The following is an 18,751-nucleotide window of genomic DNA, read 5'->3' as shown; positions in this document are numbered from 1 at the left end:
AGAGTAGAACGTCATCTATGTCATGTTCCTCGACCATACCAATGTATCTGTCTGGAGGAATAGAGACTCTTCCCGACCTCCTAGGTTCCTCAGGAATATTCACCGCAGCCGGGATTGAAGGAATTGGTTCCTCCAATGGTTGCTCGGTATCTGGTTCTGGAATCTCCGACAGGTCGAAGGTTCTATCACTCTTTGCATTCTCGAGAAATTCCTTCTCTAAGAATGTCGCACTAGCCGCAACAAAAACACGTTGTTCGGTTGGCGAATAAAAGTAGTGACCAAGTGTTCCTTTAGGATAACCTATAAAGTATGTCTTGACCGATCGCGGGCCGAGCTTATCCTCGTGTCTCCACTTGACATAAGCCTCGCAGCCCCAAACCCGTATAAAGGACAAGTTAGGGACCGTTCCCTTCCATAGTTCATATGGAGTCTTGTCAACAGCTTTAGACGGACTTCGGTTAAGTATTAGAGCAGCTGACAAAAGAGCATAACCCCACAATGAGTCAGGCAACACGGTGTGACTCATCATGGATCGAACCATATCAAGTAGTGTTCGATTTCTCCGTTCGGACACACCATTCAATTGAGGTGTTCCAGGTGGAGTTAACTGTAGGGCAATCCCACAGTCTTTAAGGTGTTGATCAAACTCGTGAGAAAGATACTCGCCACCACGATCTGAACGCAGTGTTTTAATCTTTCTACCCAATAGGTTCTCAGTACCTATTCTCGGTATTCCTTGAATTTTTCAAAGGATTCACTTTTGTGCTTCATTAAGTAGACATAGCCATATCTACTTAAATCGTCCGTGAAAGTGATGAAATACCTATAGCCTTCTCGTGCGGTGATTGACATAGGTCCACATACATCCGTGTGTATGAGTCCTAATAGGTCACAGCAGACGCATTCCAACACCTTTGAAGGAAATTCGAGTCATCTTACCGATGAGACATGATTCACACGTGCCAAATGATTGAAAATCAAAGGCCGAGATAGCTCCATTTTTAATGAGCTGTTTTACGCGTTTCTCATTAATGTGTCCCATACGGCAGTGCCATAGGTACGTTTGATCTTTGTCACCAACCTTTAACTTTTTATTCATTACGTGTAATATTTCGGTGGTCTGATCTAAAACATAAATTCCGTTCATGGAGACTGCCTTGCCATAAATCATATTGTGTAAAGAGAAAATGCAAGTATTATTCTCTATTACAAATGAAAAACCAAGTTTGTCAAGTGCAGAAACTGAAATAATGTTTTTCGAAAGACTGGGTACATAATAGCAATCATATAATGACAACTCAAATCCGCTAGGAAGCTGGATCACATATGTCCCCTTTGAGACGGCAGCCACTCGTGCTCCATTCCCGACACGCAGTCCACCTCACCCTTTACGAGGGGTTCGATGTTTCGGAGCCCCTGCACATGATTACACAGATGAGAACCACAACCAGTATCAAGTACCCAAGTTCCGTAACTTGCGTGGTTAATCTCAATCATATGAATAAAAGTAGAAGAAGAAGACATACCAACAGGTTTAACACGACCTGCCTTTAAGTCCTCATGATAAACAGACATGTACGCCTCCAATGCCCATCTTGTGGCGGTGATGGCATTCCATGTTTTCGGTTTTGCTCTTTGTCGCGCCTGATGAGGTGCTCGACTCACCAGGCCCACTCTTACCCGAACCCGACTTCTTGAACTTCGGTTTGCCTCTGCTAGGCCTGGGCTGAACTTTGCCCTTACCCTTGCCCTTGTTTGACACAACGAGAACATCTTGTTTCATGCTCCCACCGAACTTCATGTCCTTCTCGGTGCGTACGAGAAGGGAGTGCGATTCATGGGGACCTTTCTTCAAATCATTCATATAGTAATTCGCTCTAAATTGCGAAAAACCATCGTGGAGTGAGTGAAGCATGCGGTCAATAACAATGTTCTCGCCGATCTTACAATCAAGCGTCTCCGAGCTTCTCGACATTCTCAATCATGCTTTGAGAATGTGTGGGCTAACCGGTTGGCCCTTTCCGGAGTCTCGCATCAAAGAAACGAGTGGTATGCTCATAGGTCACGATTCTCGGTGCTTTCGAGAATTCCTTGGTGAGCGTGGTGAAAATCTTGTTTGCACCTTGGGCTATGAAGCGTTTATGCAAATTGGGTTCCATTGCAAAAATGAGTACGTTTTTAATCGCACCCGCTTCCAAGGCGAAATCGTTATACTTGTCGATCTTGTTAATTCCAGCCGTGGGGCCTGGTTCGACGGCATGGGCTCAAGCATAAATCCGAGCTTCCCGTCGCCAGCCGGCAAGATTCCGTAATGCGGCCTCCCGATCCGCGAAGTTTGATCCATCATTCTTCGATCCGAGTTGATGATTCATCGATTCATGAAGATCCGAAGCCCGGACTCACGGTCCAATGTGGCACTTGGCATTGGGTCGTTCAAGTGACCACCATATTGTTATTAGCGAGTTTATGTGAACGTGATCTACACCGAAAAGAAAGGAAAAACAAAACGAAATAAGCAACTCATCGAGGTGATTTAAGTCTATTAAAATTCATTTTAATCGTGTAGACTCATTGCACTTGTATAATTGATCTTCCTCAAGAATAATACAAGTGATCCCAAGACTCAATTTCCGTAAATTGATAAGCCAACTGTTTAGCTAGTTCTTCCGTAAAAACTCTTGGTCGATAGATTTCTGGAAATCCTATCTATAGTACACCATAATCACAGGATCGCATTTAGTGACCATAGTGTTGAGATAAAATAAGTCAATCGGTTCCAACTTACCCGACGTAGAAGGGGTCATATTATGCCTACCGACGAAGAAGGGATTCATTGGAGTTTGACCTATAAAGACCGTTCTCAATTTTTTGTTTATACGAGGAAGATCCCATCAACTAAGTTTCAATTCATTTTAAGTGAACGAATAACTAGCAACTGCGTGAATGAATTAATTTAGATGATGGCTTAAATCGTGTGACATGAGAATGTCAAAGAAAACTAACTCGTGACCTCTATATGTGTCAGTTTTCATGCAAGTATTAGGTGGTTTGGTTTTAGGCGGAAAATGATGCATACTATCGTTACGATAAAATAAATAAATGAATGCAATACGTAAATAAAAATTCCTAGTGTGGCCTATCCTAGTAAAAAGAACATAATACAACTTTGGAATCCACCGTTGGACCCGAAAAGCTTGTCTTGATGTTCCATCTTTGTCCATGTAGCGGGAGTGAGCATCCGGTCTCCTTCTTTAGTCTTCTCAAAATTACAATAAAAATTTACAAAATATAAACCTATTTACATTCTAAATAAAAACTGTAATTAAAAGAAATAAAGGGAGATACGAAATCTCAAAATACAACCAAGACCGTGTTCCATCATTACGGTAACACGTTCTACTAAGGCCACACTAAGTTACAACCGTTTGCAAAATAAATAAATACGTGAATAAAAGCATTCAAAACATTCAAAATAACGATAAATAAAATGCATCAACTAAAATTTAAATTTATTCGTGACATAATTCCGTAATTATGTTAAATTTATCCAAACCACCAAAGATAATTAAAATTATATGACAAAACCGCTTTAGTCAAGTTAATTTTAATCCGAGATAATCCGTTACTATAAATCGTTTTAAAGTAACTTAATTTTACGTGGGTGAACCGTTTCACTATCAAGCGAGAGCATAAATCCGTTTTATGCAAAATTGGCCGAAAGAAAAAAAAACAAAATTTTTTTTTTTTTTTTTTTTTTTCGCACCGCTTTGAACGTGAACAAGATTACCAGAAGAAATTTTTTTTTTTTTTTTAAATTTTTTTTTTTTTTTTTTTTTTTACAAGGCAGAAATGCCGAGAGCCTCTAAAGGCCAAAAAAAAAAATAATCGGGTTAAAAACGAGAGCAACAAGAGATCAAAACAAAACGGTTTGATAAAACACAATTGCAATTTTATTCTAATCCGTATAGAAATCAAACTACAATTGTTACATCTTCAACATATTGCAATAATTATCGGTTAAAATTACAACATGTAAAGAATGATTGAAAACAAGAGATCGAACGATCTAACAAAATTGTGTGGCACGCAAATCAATGCAAAAACAAGAAAAACAGGCCGTGACATAAGGCCACACGGTTTTCAAAAATTTTTCGAGACAAAAATTTGTGCCACACGAAATTTTATGCAATCATTTTGATAGATCTTTAACATATTGCGATGAATATCGATTACAAAACAATATGCAAAGATCAAAAATGAAAACAAAACAAAAGACAACCATCACCGTGTATACAAGACACGGATCCCAAGGCACAAAACAACAAAAAACCGCAGCAATAAAAAAAATGCCGAGAGAAAAAAAAATTTGTGCCGCAAGGATTTTAATCAAAAAAATTACCGATTCAAAATCCGTTTGATGAAAATCACATAGAAAAATTTACGTAACCTGGCTCTGATACCACTTGTAGGGTAATATCCGTATAAGACCCTTTAAATTTAAGGATTATAACGTAAATTTAATATGTGAAACATGGTCATAAACGAAAAACATAATGAAACGATAAAGATCAAGTAATAACCTCCGGTCCTAGTGCAATTCGGCAATGAGAGATCAAAGTAGATCTCCTCCTAATTGTTGCACCCAAGATTGTCCGAGAAATGCCCTTGTGCTAGAATGAATCCCCTAATTGCCTTGCAATATTGAGAGGATTGTTTTGTAAGTTTTCGTTGGATGTGAGATCCGAATTTTGAGAGGCACTTTTCTCAAAACCCTAGTTTTCATACAAATGAAAATGCTTATGTTAACCAAAGAGGAGATGGCTCCTTTTGTTTATGTTTGGCTCGGCCAAACCGAGTGAGAGGGGAGCTCATGGGCTTTTTCATTTCCTCTTCATATAAACTCGTGGTCCGAATCCAAATTACTAAATGTATATGACACGGTCTAATTATAAATCGTCATCGGTTATCGGTTATTAAAGCATCAACTAATAAGACGGATTAGTTGAATTATTAATACATGTCCGACAAAGACAATATTGTATAATTATATTCAATATACATTAATCAAATATAAATCGTTTATATTCAATTTTACGAATTAACTGCTTAATTCGCTTTAGCCATTATTATTTAATCCGTATTAAATAAAATATCTCAACATCACATTTTTGACTAATTAATAGTCAAATAACTCAGACTAACTGGTTAGTCAAATTTGGCATCTACATGACTGTATTTTCATACCGTCACATCTCTCAAACGTATCCTAGAGGTGTGACTTTTAGGGACCAGTTGATCACCGCCATCTGTATGACAATAACGTCAAACTTATCTAGCAAGCCAACCGTTATTGATAAACGTGGACCAACTGATTATGATACAAAAGTATACCCTTTGATCCTTTTAGAGATTTATAAGTCCTTGCACTAACTGTAAAGGACACCAGCCCCAACAAAAACATGTATAACCGGTTTCCTTTAACTTTAACCCTTATTTAATCTGTGAAGTACTCCATTTTATACACAAACAAAAACAACAGACAATATATTAATTTCCCCTAATCAAGCATAACACCTAAATTAATTTCCCCTAGATTGATTTGTTCCTTCAACCGTATCAAGTTCAGTATTAGTGTTATCTTCAGCAAAACGACATAGTGCAACCCCAATGTTTCTACTGTACCTTGAGTCCTTGAATCAATCCCTTATTTAATCAAAGTTTTTCCTTAATTTGCACATTGCATCATATTTCTTTGATTTGAGTTTGTTGCACCCATTTTTGAAAGATTTGGGGAAAAATCAGGGTTTTAGAAACTATAGAGCTGATTTAAACATGGTTATGCTTCAAGTTTTGATTTTTTGAAGAGGGGAGTTAAATTTGAGGTTTTTGGATATGGGTTTTAGGAAAAAAGATTGGTTCATTGAAAGAGAAAGGGGATAGTAATTATTGGGTAAAACCGTCTTATAAATGAGTATTTAAATAATACAGAAGACAGTCTTATTCATGAATTTGTGGAAATGGTAAATTATTGAGGAGGGTTTTTGGTTGAATGAAAAAGAAAGTTTTTGAAAAGATACATAAAACTGAATGGAAAAAAATGGAAATGAGAAAAAGACAGATAGTGGGATGAATATACAGTAACTACTCCCTGACAGTGAACTTAAGTAATGAAGAAAACCAAGAAGTTGGAGAGAATGAAGAAATTAAGAAGGAAGAAGGCAAAGCAGCAGAAGAATGAAGAAAAGGAAAACCAGAAAAAATAGAAAAGAAATGGACCCACAAAGTCACCTGTTGGAAAACCGGTGCTAATAGGTAAATTAAGGGTTCAGTTTAGTACAAGTTAAATGATGTCAAAGTTTGGACTATTCTCAGTTAAACATTAGTTTGGATTAATATGAGAAGATGAGGCTTAGTTTGGATTATTCCCATGAAATAACCCTAAAATATACTCCCTCTTATTTCATGTAATGTTCGCCTTTCCGTTTCCATCCAACTTCATTGTTGTTCCCTCTTTCTTTTTTTGGACAACTTTGTGTGGTGCAAAATCAATTTGATGTGAGGTCATGTATATTATGTGGTCCAAATTGATTTCTTTAATACGTGTGTTAAAGAGAATTATAGTTATATGAAATAGGAGGGAGTATATTTTATAGTATAAACTTCGATTTTTTTTAGTAAAAATATTTGATATTAACTTTAAATAAATGACGTTAAAACTCGACCTTGACTATAACTTTTTTAATTTCCCACTCCCTAACTGATGTCCAAATAACAAATACCAAAGACACGCGTCGGACACGTGCCTGAATAAATGAAGGAAGTTAGACACGGCTTGATAGGCGTTCGACACATTTAAACGCGTGTCCAATAAGTATCAATATTCGATACGGGACGGGTGGTTAAGAGGAGTGTCCATATTACCTAGGTATCCACCTTTGCGCCCTTTAGCCCATCGGATGAAACACATATCACCAAAACGACGTCGCTGATGGCAGATCGTTATCGTTAGTTTGGTCCAACTCGAGCAAAAGTCAAAAACACAGAGTGAACCCCGCTCTCCATTAAATTGGATCAAATCAAATCAAATCGAATCGAAAATAATTGACAAGAAATCGAAAGAAATGGGATTAGGGTTCATCGTTGGTACTCTCGGAGTTCTACTCCTCTCTCATGCCGCTTACTCCACCATCCTATGTAATTATTCTTCACATAGTAACTCTTTTTTTCTTCTTCATTCAATTTATTTAGTTTAATTGAGTGCAAAATTCTTACTTTGATTTTGATTAATGGTAGATAGAGGATTGTTGAAGATCATCGAGGAAGAATTTTCAGGACCTCCTATCAATGTTAGATATTCTTACTTTATTTACAATGTTTACTTTTGTGATTTGGTTAAATTGTTGATTTTTGAATTTTGATGATCGTGTGATATAAATTTGGCAGGTATTACTTGAATTAATCCTAGGGTTTGTGTTATGCGTCTATGCTGGATTGACTGTTCCAGGAAAGTTTCAATCTATTCATCCTGATTCTGAGGAGAACAGGTTTGTAATGTCTTCGTTTGATGTTTTCGACGCCATTTGCTTTCGGTTTTATTAGTTATCTTCTGATTGCTGGTGATCTGATGCACATTCTTTATGGAGCTTAGCTATGCTTAGTTGACCTGATCTGCATGCTTGATGTGTCTTATGGATGTAGGAAATACTTGGGTAAGGCGATTTACACAAATTTATAGTTAAACGGGATCTTTTAGTAACCACTTTTACTCACTAATAGGGTTGTGTTTGGATCCGTTTTACAACTATATTAGTGTAAAACCGCCTTACACAAGACTAATTCGCATAGAACGGATATAGTATTACTTGGTCGAAGTATAATTGATGAGTTATGGGAGTTTGGTTATGATACGATTGCGTAGGATTAGCTAGGTCATTGTAGAAGTAATTATGCATCATCAGTCAAAGATGATTATTTTAGGGTAGATGACACGTTTCTTTTCTTATTTTGGAACTAGTGTAAATCTCGTGCATAAATGCACAGTTTTTTTAGATTGGGATGTTAGAGAGTTTAGCAAATAAAGATGATAAAATTAAAGCGAATTTAAATATTTACACACTATGGATATAAAATTAAAGTGTAAGAATATATATTTATTCGTAAGTTTATAGTATGAATATCTTCCATAAACAATGTCAATTAAAATTACGTAAAACATTTAACGAAGAATATATGAATTTTCATATTTATAAAATTTAGATTAAATATATTATCACAAAACGACCTATACGAAATGCCATTAATTATGGAGTAGCGATTTGTGGTACTACAATCATGTTTTATAGGTAGACTAATACATGATATAATAATAATATCATATAAATCAGATGTAAGACCCAACTTTTACGGAATAATGCCAATTAATAGAGGTTCAACTTCTTCCTAAAATAATTGAGCGGGAAAATTTGGAGCAAGACTTATTCTTTTAGTGAAAGGGAGATTTGAATTCAAATTTGCACCCATAATTTATGGGTAAGATTTTTGGAGAATCATTAAGGAATTAATTCCTTGTAATATAATTTTATAATATAGGTAATGTAATATTGACATAGCAAGAATTGGGGCCAAGTTTAGTGAAAATTGAAATATTTTTTTATTTGTCTTTTACATTACATTGTAGCGTAGGTGTTTAGTTTGACATCCAAAAAAGAGATGGGCTAGTGAAAGTAGGGCCTCATATTATATTAGACATGTTTATTAGTTTAGCATCCATAAAAAACCCACTTTTAGTAGAGTATGCATTTAGGCGGGAAAACTCTTAAGAGTTTTTATTCTCTTAGTAGTAAGAGAGATGGCCTTAAGTACGTAGTATGACTGTGTTTTTTGTTTTGTGAGAACTGGACTACACATATATTTTGTTGAGTGGGAATATGTGATCCTGATCTTTTGTTTACCCAACCCCTTCATCTTTTTATCAATGTCAAGCTCTGCTAGAGTGGTGTCTATGAAGTATGAACCAATTACGTTAAGCTCCGCTAGAGTGTCTATGCAGTATGAACCAATTCATATATTCTAAAAATATTAGTGTGTTATATCTTGTAAGTCTTGCACTTTGTTTCACGAGAAAGTGGGTCACATGGTCATATTTTGTAGGATTGAACTTTAAAACTTGTGCGATTAACTTGTCAAGAATTCGGTATAGCATTTACGGATTTATGTGACTGGCTTTTAGAATTTACAATCCAAAAGGGGTTCCCTCATTTATGTAGTACGATATCTCTTCACATATCCCAAAACTGCACTTCTATATTCATTAGCCTTCTTAAATATTTTCAAGTTTTCCTTACTTTAATCTTGAGGGCCCTTTTCCGCTAAATACTCAGCTTTCTATGTTAAAATTTTCTCATAGTTTAAAGGGCTTAATAAAGAGGCGAAGCCAGGATCAACTTAGCGGGACGAAAATTGCTCTTTTAGGTTGTAGGAATCGCCATATGCATAATTGTCCAAGTTTTATTTCTGATGGAGTAGTTTAGTTCCCGAGGCATTTGAAAGGTTTTGTCCAAGTCTCTTTCAGGGAGTACAGACCGTGGTTGAGGTGTGGGCTAGAAGATGCGTACTGTTTAGTAGACGGACTAGATGCATAAGGGTTGACTTCCCTGTTCTTGTAATCTCATCCCTGTTCTTCCCTCTTATTTTAGACTCTTATTAAATCTTCTTTTAGCCCCGAAGTAGTTATTCCAAAATCATTAAGAATTTCTTCAATATCTCAACAACTGGATGCTCATAAAATTTCTAGGAGAGCACATAATAGACGTCGTAGTGAACCTAAAAGATTATTTCTTGCTTGATTGTGATTTTTCTGTAACTCTTACTCTGCCTTTCCTTTGTCAAAATCAAAACTAATTTAAAACAAAATGAAAAATTAGCAGCAAAAACAAGTAAAATTGCACATGTTTTTTCGAGTGCTGACTATTAATTCCTCCACTTAAGACGTGTCATATCTGTGCCTATAAGTTAAGTGAATACACTTTTATGACCCTATCCCCATGTCTTTAAACTCTAAATTTTAGGTTCCAACTTCCAAGCAATGAAACAAAGGAAGAGTAAGAAACACTAGGTAGACAACGAGTCATTGGTAAGATTAGTCGGTGAGGGATTATCAAACGGCCTCAAGAGGCTCATCTAGCAAGGCCAACTACTATCAGTTTCCGATTTTCACCTGATCAACATATGAAGTGAGTGGATTATGCATTTATGCATATTTTGGCTGAGTCCTCTCTCTAAAATATTAGAGAGAGAGAGAGAATCCTCTCTAAAGCAAAAAAAAAAAAAAAACCCAGAAACTTCCCTAGCTTTTTGTTCCTCTTTTCTCTTTGAAAATGGTTCTTCAGTTTCATTTTCTTGTTTTACTTTTTACCTTCTATAAGATCTGACTGATTCTACTCCCCATCTTTAGCACCGGAGAGTTATTTTCAGTCTTATATCTTTAGTTTGAAGGTTTAAATTAAACAGAAATTTAAACAGAAACTTTTGAGATTTACTCTTTTGAGTTGATTTTAGCAAAATTCAATTAGAAATTGTGTTGAAAGTTTTTGGTTTTTGGGTTTTTTTCTCCATTTTTAGGGTTGATTTGGAATGGAGATCTAAATCTTTAAACTTTTTTTGATGATCATCCAATCGTTTTGAATGGTTTGATTGTTGCAGCATGATGTTTATGGAGGTTTGGTTTTAATTTGACCTTCCCTTTTCCTGCATATCTTAATGATATTTTTTTTTTCTTTTTTTCTGGGTTTTCAAAGTTTGGCAGTATTTTCTTTGAAAGTATTCTTTGCCCCCTTTGTTTCCCTCTGTTATGTTCTTTGGGTAATTTGAAAGTTTTTTTGGCTTTCGATTACTGCTTTCATCCGCGAGGATGTTATAGGTCGATTACGATTGGCCTAGTTTCCTTTACTTATCAAAAAAAAAAAAAAAAAAAAAACTACTATCAGTTTCCATATATCCTTTTCTTCTAGTTCTTTTATCATGCTCTTCTCCTTGCCACACTATCCATAACTTTTGCTGAATTACATGTTGGGCCTCTTTAAAATCCAAAAAAGGTTTTGTTGCACAAATTTTATTTTGAACTTGCTGTTGATAAATGCTCTTTTTAAAAAAAAAATAAGTTGAAAATTTAAGTGTGGCATATTGTCAGAAAGAAGTAGCTGATGGTAGTTCACTGTTTTATTGAATGCAGGATCGTTTCTTTACCTGAAAACTTGGACTTCATGATCTTCAACCATAGAGGTAGAGTGGTTCTTTCAGAGTCAGACTTGAAGCTGAAATTGTGAAGTACAGAAGAAGATAACTCTGGAGCCTCTTGTGAAATCTTCAAGAGCTTTATATTTTTGCTATAGACTTGATTTCCGATCTCTTAAATTTTCTTGATAGGCTGTCATCTTCCTATTTCCGATTATGTTCTTTTCACGCTGAGGTTTTTCGCTTCATGTATTGAAATGCTGAGCTATGGAGTAGATCGAGCTTGTGTGACCTAATATCTTCGGATGTACTCAGTTGTTTCCATATACAGTGAGAATGTATGGCAATATTCTAGTTTAATATGATGGATGGTTCTTAAATGAAATGTGCGTAATTTTCTTACATGGCAATTGTCAGACATCACTTCTCATAATGTCAAGTCTCGTACAGTACTCATTGCCTTGATTCTGGGGGGTGTAATGAAATGGAGGTGAATGTCGGTTATCCGTACCCGCATCAGAGAAACCCATCCATGCAACTGGGAAGTGATTTAACCAAGTAAAAAGAACAAAGCCTTCAAGGAGATCATTAGTCTAAGGACATGAGCAACTAAAACTAATGTCGATTCTCGTGGGAGAAGTAAACTATTTCCCAAGACAAATCATTTTACTTGGTTAAATCACTTCAAAATCACATATGTTGCCAGGATCGAAAAGAATAACTTGGCCTAAGCTCACTGCACATCTTATACCTATTTCGTTTACTCAAGTTTAAATATTTTTACCCGAAAGGGTAAAAAGACAACTTTATGAAATCGCAAAGGTAATTTGTATCGACTTTACTAAGAAAAATACCAAGTACTACTTATACTTACATGGAGGTTGACATGAAGTAGATACAATACCCAGTTAGCACAAGCCTACGAAAACACTACATGCCAGATTGCCAGAAACACCACAGGACCAGCCTACTAAAACAGCACATGCCAACTCTACTTGGGGAGTTGGGGGGCATGGGGTGGTTGCTCCTTTTAACACCCAATAACATCCCTTTTGCCAACTCAGCTCGACATGAAACTTGACGTAAAAATCCTGCTTACAGTGACGAATTAATACAAATTACCATGTGTTCTACACCCTACAGTGCCATGTTCAAAGGTAACAGTATCATCAGCAAGTATGCTAGATTGCTGCATTCGAAATATTGAACAATCAAAGAATCGGAGTAGTACTACTGATTACTGAACTACTGTCTACAGTCATTGTGAATGGGTAATATGGCTACAATGCTCTAAAATGGTTACCTGCTAATGTCAATCCATCAAAAACTACTCTGCATCTACGACTGTTCTTTTCATAAACATACCCCATAAGACTGCCTTAGAATTAGTTCAACTTTCCTTTTCTTCTTATCCTTTTCTTCATTCCTTGGGAACCAAAGCCTTTTCTTCTCATTGCCCTTGTTTCTGAGATGTACATCCAAATCATCAATTGACATTTTTCTACCAATCTTTAGTTTGAAATGAACAACAGGCCACCTTCCAAGAACCACCCTTCTATCCACATCCATCTCATCTGATGATGCCCTGCCCTTGAAAGCGTGAATGATCTGTGCAAACGCCTCCTGCACAGACATGTGTTTCTCGTCTTTTTCTCTTGCCGGCAATGGTGGGCAACGATACAGATCATCCTCCATAGCAACATCACCATCCTTTCCGTTAGCTAACAACCTTCGCTGAAAATTCAACCAAGACTGCTCTCCCTTTTTTCTCTGCTTCTTCACCAACTTGACTTTATCATGAATATTTCTCTCCTGACAAACAGGTGAGTGCATATAAGTGTGGGGATCAGGGAACGCGGGCAACCAATCCGGTATGTGCTTACTACTCTGACTTGTACCCATCTCGGAAAAAGTGACGTCTAATCCTGAAGTCTTAATGACGGGAAAGCGAGGAATCGACTGAGCAAAGGGGATATCCTCCACCTTTCGCATAAACTGAGAAATACCCTTAACAATTCGATAATCGACCAAACATTCCTTAACCCGAGACCCATCTGAAAACCCTCTGATAGAACCCAAATCTTGTAAACCCTTAACTATGTCAAAAACATTACATTCTGTTCTGCAAGATAAAGAAGCATAAGAAGTAGCCAATTTTCCCAAGTCACATATGTATTGTTTAACAACACTCGATAAAGCTTCCAATGACCATTTCTGAATACAATCGAACCCAACCCCTGCACAAATCTGTGCAACCACGATTTTCGATACATTTCGGCCAAAATCATCAGGCTGGGCTCTTCTTAGGGCAATTTTCTCAGTTTCACTTTCTTGTATTACTCTACTCAACTCCATTACTTCAATTCAGTTTGCAAGAATTGAACTTTTTGCCGCATTACTCGACTCAGGATTGAAAACCCACTTGAGGAATTTGACAATATATATTAGAAACGTCAAGAAGAGAAGATTTAAGAGGTACCCTGAATCGATAAAGCGCGCCAAAACAATAACAGACTTCTTGAAGTTGGTTGTTAGGAACAACTACTGCCAAGAATTGTGGAGTAATTAGTACAGAGTTATTAACTAATTACCAATATCTGAAGGGGGGAAATATTATTATGGAACCCAAACAAGCTTCTGCTCGCCACATATATTTAGTTTCACTAGACGTTCTTAACTCACAGAGTCACAGCCCAGCGGTGACAATAAAACAAAGTTGTGAGTTTTCTCTAAGTTAAATACAGTTTTTAAGCAAGATCAACCGAGTTTTTTTTTTTACTAATATATCAGGTCAGCCGACCCCAAATCATTTTGGGATTAAGGCTCTGATGTTGTTGTTGTTGTATATTACGAGTATTTATAAACTTTAAATTAAAAAGGGTAATTTTATTAGTGTTGGTGCTCGGTATTGTACTGTTGTGTAGTCTATTTAAATTTATCCATTAAAACTTTATTTTGTATGAAATATAATTGTTTTGACTTTATTTTGTATGACATTTCTTAAAATTTAGTTTAACATAAAATTTATCCAGACATATTTCACTATTTCCGTTACTGCTATTCTTACTTTCTCTATTCTTCATGTTATTATTACTACTATTACTTTCTCTATTTCCGTTGTTACTACTATAATTTTCACTACTCCCGTTGTTTGTGCAAACCTGGCAAACTGGTTAACCAGGTCGGGTACAAGTTGGGTCAGTTTGGGCCAGGTTAATTTTGGGTTTGCCAGAGTTCAGTCATTTTCGGGTTACCAATAATCAAGTTTGCCTATACTCAAGTTATTTAAGGATATATATCATTGTACAACAATAAACATTTGGGTGAGGTTATACTAGGCCGAGTGAATTCGGGTTCAGTTCAAGCATATGTCTTAAGTTCAGGTGTCGAGTCGCGTAGAGATGGAAGTGGACACGAGGACCGTTGGGCCAACACGTCCTAGCACGGCCGATGACTCATTTTAGCATGACACGAGATTGACACGACCTAGTACGGCACGACAAGCCATGAGTCGTGGACCGTGCCTGGGTCGACGTTTGAGAGAAACGACCGTACCTAACTCAGGCACGACACGGTCCACTGAACAGCCAAAATTGACCCAACCCGATCCGAAGTCAAATCGACAACCGAATATTACCTTATTTGTCCCAATCTAAACACAATTTGAACCGACCCATGACCGATATAACCTGACCCGCTTTAAGCCGACTCATAACCCTCCCGAGTGACTCAGATTACCACCTTTATTGTTTTGGTAAATTTCTACCAATTTAGGGTTAAAGTGGTCTTAGTGCCTAATCAAATTACGACTTGTTGGTGATTGTATTTTGTGTGTTATGACGAATTGAGTGTAAACGTAAATAAAGGACACAAGCAATTTTGGTTACGCGGAAAACTCAATATGGAAAACAACCGCGGAGGGGAGATGGAATCCCACCAATATTTGCACTATAATTCGGTGGAGAGTACAATGTAAGACGGTATTGCTATTTCACGGAAGTTAGGGTTCTTTTGTGTATTTCTGGATGGATCTTTCGTCTTGCGCTGATGCCCCTTATATAGTGAAGCTCTCCCATCTAGGGTTCCTTGCTTTCTTATCAAGTATTCCTAATTCGACATAAGTTGGACTTTCCTTATTCAGAATATGGTAACGAGTAGGATTTCCTTATTTTACCCATGAATATGCGAGTGTCCAAATCCGGGTCCAAGTCTTCAATACGCGTCACTCTGTCTCTGCCTCATGATTATTCTGCCTCTTGATCTGCTTCCCTGGCTTAGCCCGTATCCAGAATTTGGGCCTAACAGTTTGCCCCCAATTTTTCGCGAAAATCATCTCTTGATATTTGAGCGGGAAATTGCAATGTACCGTTGAATGACTTTCCGCATACTCTTTTTTTCATTCTACATTTTAAATCCCCCAACTACCTTCCCTTATTTAATCTCATCCGGTCCCCCCTTCTCTCTCTCTTCAAACATTTCAACTCCTCAAAACTCTCAAAACCTCGATTCTCCTAAATTGCCTCCCCGTATTCTTCTCGCCGTCAACGCCGCCTTTCCTTTCCGTCTCCCAGGTACTTTCACTTCCTCCTTTTCTTCAATTTATTATGGCAAAAACTCGTTTTGCCGCTTCTTCGTCTGTTACCGTTGATCTTGTCAAAGACGACGTCTTCCCTTCCCAGGGTATCCTCAAAAAACCGCACTTCTGTGACTCCACCTTGACTCAGGGTGACATCCCAAAAATCAAAGCTCTCCTGGGTCTAGGCGATGATGTGGAGATTCACATCCCTAGTCCCGGTCAGAAAGCTAACACCTCCCGTGAGGAGTGGATCTGCTTGTATATGTTCCCATTCATCCTTGGTCTCAAATTTCCCTTTCCTTCCTTGATCCAAGAGTTTATTCGTTTGAACTCTCTCCCCATGGCTCAAATTGCTCCATACGCATGGAGAATTCTCCTATCCGCCGTCGCTCTTAACAATAGCCTAGATGCTGACATCAGGCTGTCAGATATAGCCCATAGGTTTGAGTGTCGGTCACTTGGGAATGGCCAATATACTTTCAAGGCCGTGGAGAAGACTGAAAATTTCCTTCAGTCTGCGGCCAAAGGCAAAGACGACGGCTGGTATGAGGGCTTCTTTTACATCAAGCTTGACTCTATTCCTCTGCGTGCCAACTACCTCTTCGAACACTGGATCCTAGCTAGGAGTAAGTATGCTTGCATGTCTCTTTACTCGATCTCTTCTGCTACTTACCTTTCTTACCCCGTGATTTATTGCAGAACTTAAGAACCCTAAAAAGTCTGAGGACGAATATACCTCCGTTGCCAAGCTTTTTTCCATCCCTGAAGAACAAAGGACGTTCCCTGCACTGCTCTCCGGCCTTTACAATCCTGTTGCTGAAGAAACCATGTCTTCTGGTGAGCATCCATTTCTGACTTCTTGCTTGTTTTTGCAGTTATTCACCCTGAAAATTCATATCTGTCTTCTGGCGTTTTTGTAGGAAGCACTCGGCCAACCGCCTCTGAGATCCTAATGCGTCAGGCCAGGAAGAGGATGGCTGAGTCCACCCCCTCACCTGCTTCCTCGAAAAGGAGGTCTGCTGCTAGACCTACTCCTGAGCCTATTGAGGTCACTCCTATATCCCGTGCCCCTGGTTCTCCAACTCGTGCTGATGACCAACTGATCCGTCTTCCTGCTGGCTTTGGGGACGCAGAGCGCGTCAACTACTGGCCCTCGTTGGAGCGACTCTTGACTCCAACCTGCACCCAGATGTTTGATGAAATTGATCCTCAAGAGATGACTGATCTGGCTGCTGAGCAGTGCTTTCTTGTAAGTCTATCATTTGCCCCCCTCTATATCTTGCTTTCATTATTTCGACTTTCTTACTGACAGCCTCCTTACGTCCCCCAGGCTCTAAAATCTTCTATTTACCTCCGCAAGATGCTGAAGAGAGCCAAGGTTGAATGCTTGGCATCCGTGGGGAAGAACAAGGAGCTCACGGCCACCTGCACCAAACTGAGGGAGCAGTTCAATGCGGCTAAGAGGGAGAAGGAGGTAGCTAAGGACTAGCTTGCTAGGACGCAGGAGGCTAACCGTGTTCTGACCACTGGGCTGACCAAGGCTGAAGCTCGTGCTGAGGAGATAGCTGAACTGGCCAGAAACGTGGGAGCCTATACTGCCTTCGAAGGGAGGATTGAATGCACCCGGGCTTACACTGAGGGGAGGCACACTTCCTGGAATATGGAGGAGGAGCAGGCTGAATTTGCCCGTGTTTTTCCCAATGGTATGGATTTGAGCGCTTTGTTCCCTGCTGATGCCGAGGTTGCCGATCCTGGGCCTGAATTCCTTGCCATGGATATCTCTGGAACAATCTATGAGGCAAATGTTGTAGAGGAGATCCTGGCGCAGGCGGTTGGTGGTGATGCTACAGTGGCTCCTGGAGCTGATCAGGTACCTACGTCAAGGGAGCAGACAGAGCATGGGGAGCAGGGCAAAGGTCAGAGTGCTGCCGTTGAGAGGATTGACCTCTGTTAAAAAATTTTAGTCATATTTCTGGGGACTTGGCCCTGTGTGGTGCAAGTTTTGTAATTATACTTTTGAAACTCTTTTTTTTTTTTTTTTTTTTTTTTTTTTATTTATTTATTTATGTTTGCTTGCGCCTGCTGGTGTGTAGGCTTGAAACTATTTTGGCACCTGCTAGGGGTAGCAAGTGTCTTTATTTTGGAAATGCTCTAGGCCTGGTCTACAGGCCCCTTTTGCTATGTTTTATGATGTGCTTTCTGCGTCTGGGGCTTAGTTCCCATTTTTGATTTTCCAGGAGGCTGACCTGGTTCCAGGTACACAACCTCTGCCCCTGGTGGCAGATGCTTGATAAAATATTTTACCCATAACATAAAATATTTTATCAATAAGATAGCTAGTTAAAGCGTACCTCTCATTGTCCTTTTCCGGTTAACAAGAAATGTTGCGTTCCTTGTGGTTCCAGCGTTTGTATTTTCGTGCATGCACCTATGTATATGGCCCCGGGATTTTAGTACCCACATCGTAGCTACGGTTTTATCTAGGATTAACGGTGAGGTGTAGGTGGTCTTAGTATCGACGTGCCCTGCCACCTTTAGACCGTACGCCCTCCATGTGGCTGACTTAGCAACGTCTCGTAGCCCACATGGCAGGGATAGACCCTCAAAGTTTACTCTTCCTGACAAGTAACCAACGTTAGTACTCAAAGCCTTTCTTCCTAGAAGCGTAAAACTCCCAAGTAGTACAAATTACCTGGTGCTATTTCATGGTGTTCCAAGGCAACAACTGGATCCAGGAAGCCACAGCCTGGACTACTTGGTTTTAAAAACGACTCAACTTGCTTTAAAAAACGAAAGAAAACAAAAACAACTAAAAGTAAAAAACAAACCATAACCTAAATCATATATTACCCCCACCCCCTTTTTTTCGTTTTTTCGTTTTTTCTTTTCTATTTTTTTTTTTTTTTTTTTTTTTTTTTTTTTTTTTTTTTTTTTTTGCTTCAT

The 18,751-nt window shown here is 38.3% G+C and overlaps 2 protein-coding genes across 2 annotated transcripts; one reads left to right on the top strand and one right to left on the bottom strand.

The window, feature by feature from the left end:
- The first annotated feature begins 6,845 nt into the window (after positions 1–6,845).
- On the top strand, positions 6,846–11,634 carry LOC141647656 (membrane magnesium transporter). Its single transcript, XM_074455937.1, has 4 exons — positions 6,846–7,194; positions 7,294–7,346; positions 7,444–7,544; positions 11,231–11,634. The coding sequence occupies exons 1-4, from the start codon at positions 7,122–7,124 to the stop codon at positions 11,322–11,324; spliced, it is 321 nt and encodes a 106-aa protein (XP_074312038.1). The 5' UTR covers positions 6,846–7,121; the 3' UTR covers positions 11,325–11,634.
- Positions 11,635–12,141: 507 nt separating this feature from the next.
- Positions 12,142–13,969, bottom strand: LOC141646104 (transcription initiation factor TFIID subunit 8-like). The gene has a single exon (XM_074454160.1). It carries the CDS (start codon positions 13,585–13,587, stop codon positions 12,586–12,588), a length of 1,002 nt encoding a protein of 333 aa, XP_074310261.1. The 5' UTR covers positions 13,588–13,969; the 3' UTR covers positions 12,142–12,585.
- Between the last annotated feature and the right edge of the window lie 4,782 nt (positions 13,970–18,751).

This window comes from Silene latifolia, chromosome 3, assembly GCF_048544455.1.
Source record: "Silene latifolia isolate original U9 population chromosome 3, ASM4854445v1, whole genome shotgun sequence".
NCBI classification, from domain to species: Eukaryota; Viridiplantae; Streptophyta; class Magnoliopsida; order Caryophyllales; family Caryophyllaceae; genus Silene; species Silene latifolia.
Note: the sequence above shows the minus strand (reverse complement) of the source record. Positions and strands in the feature narration are given on the sequence as shown.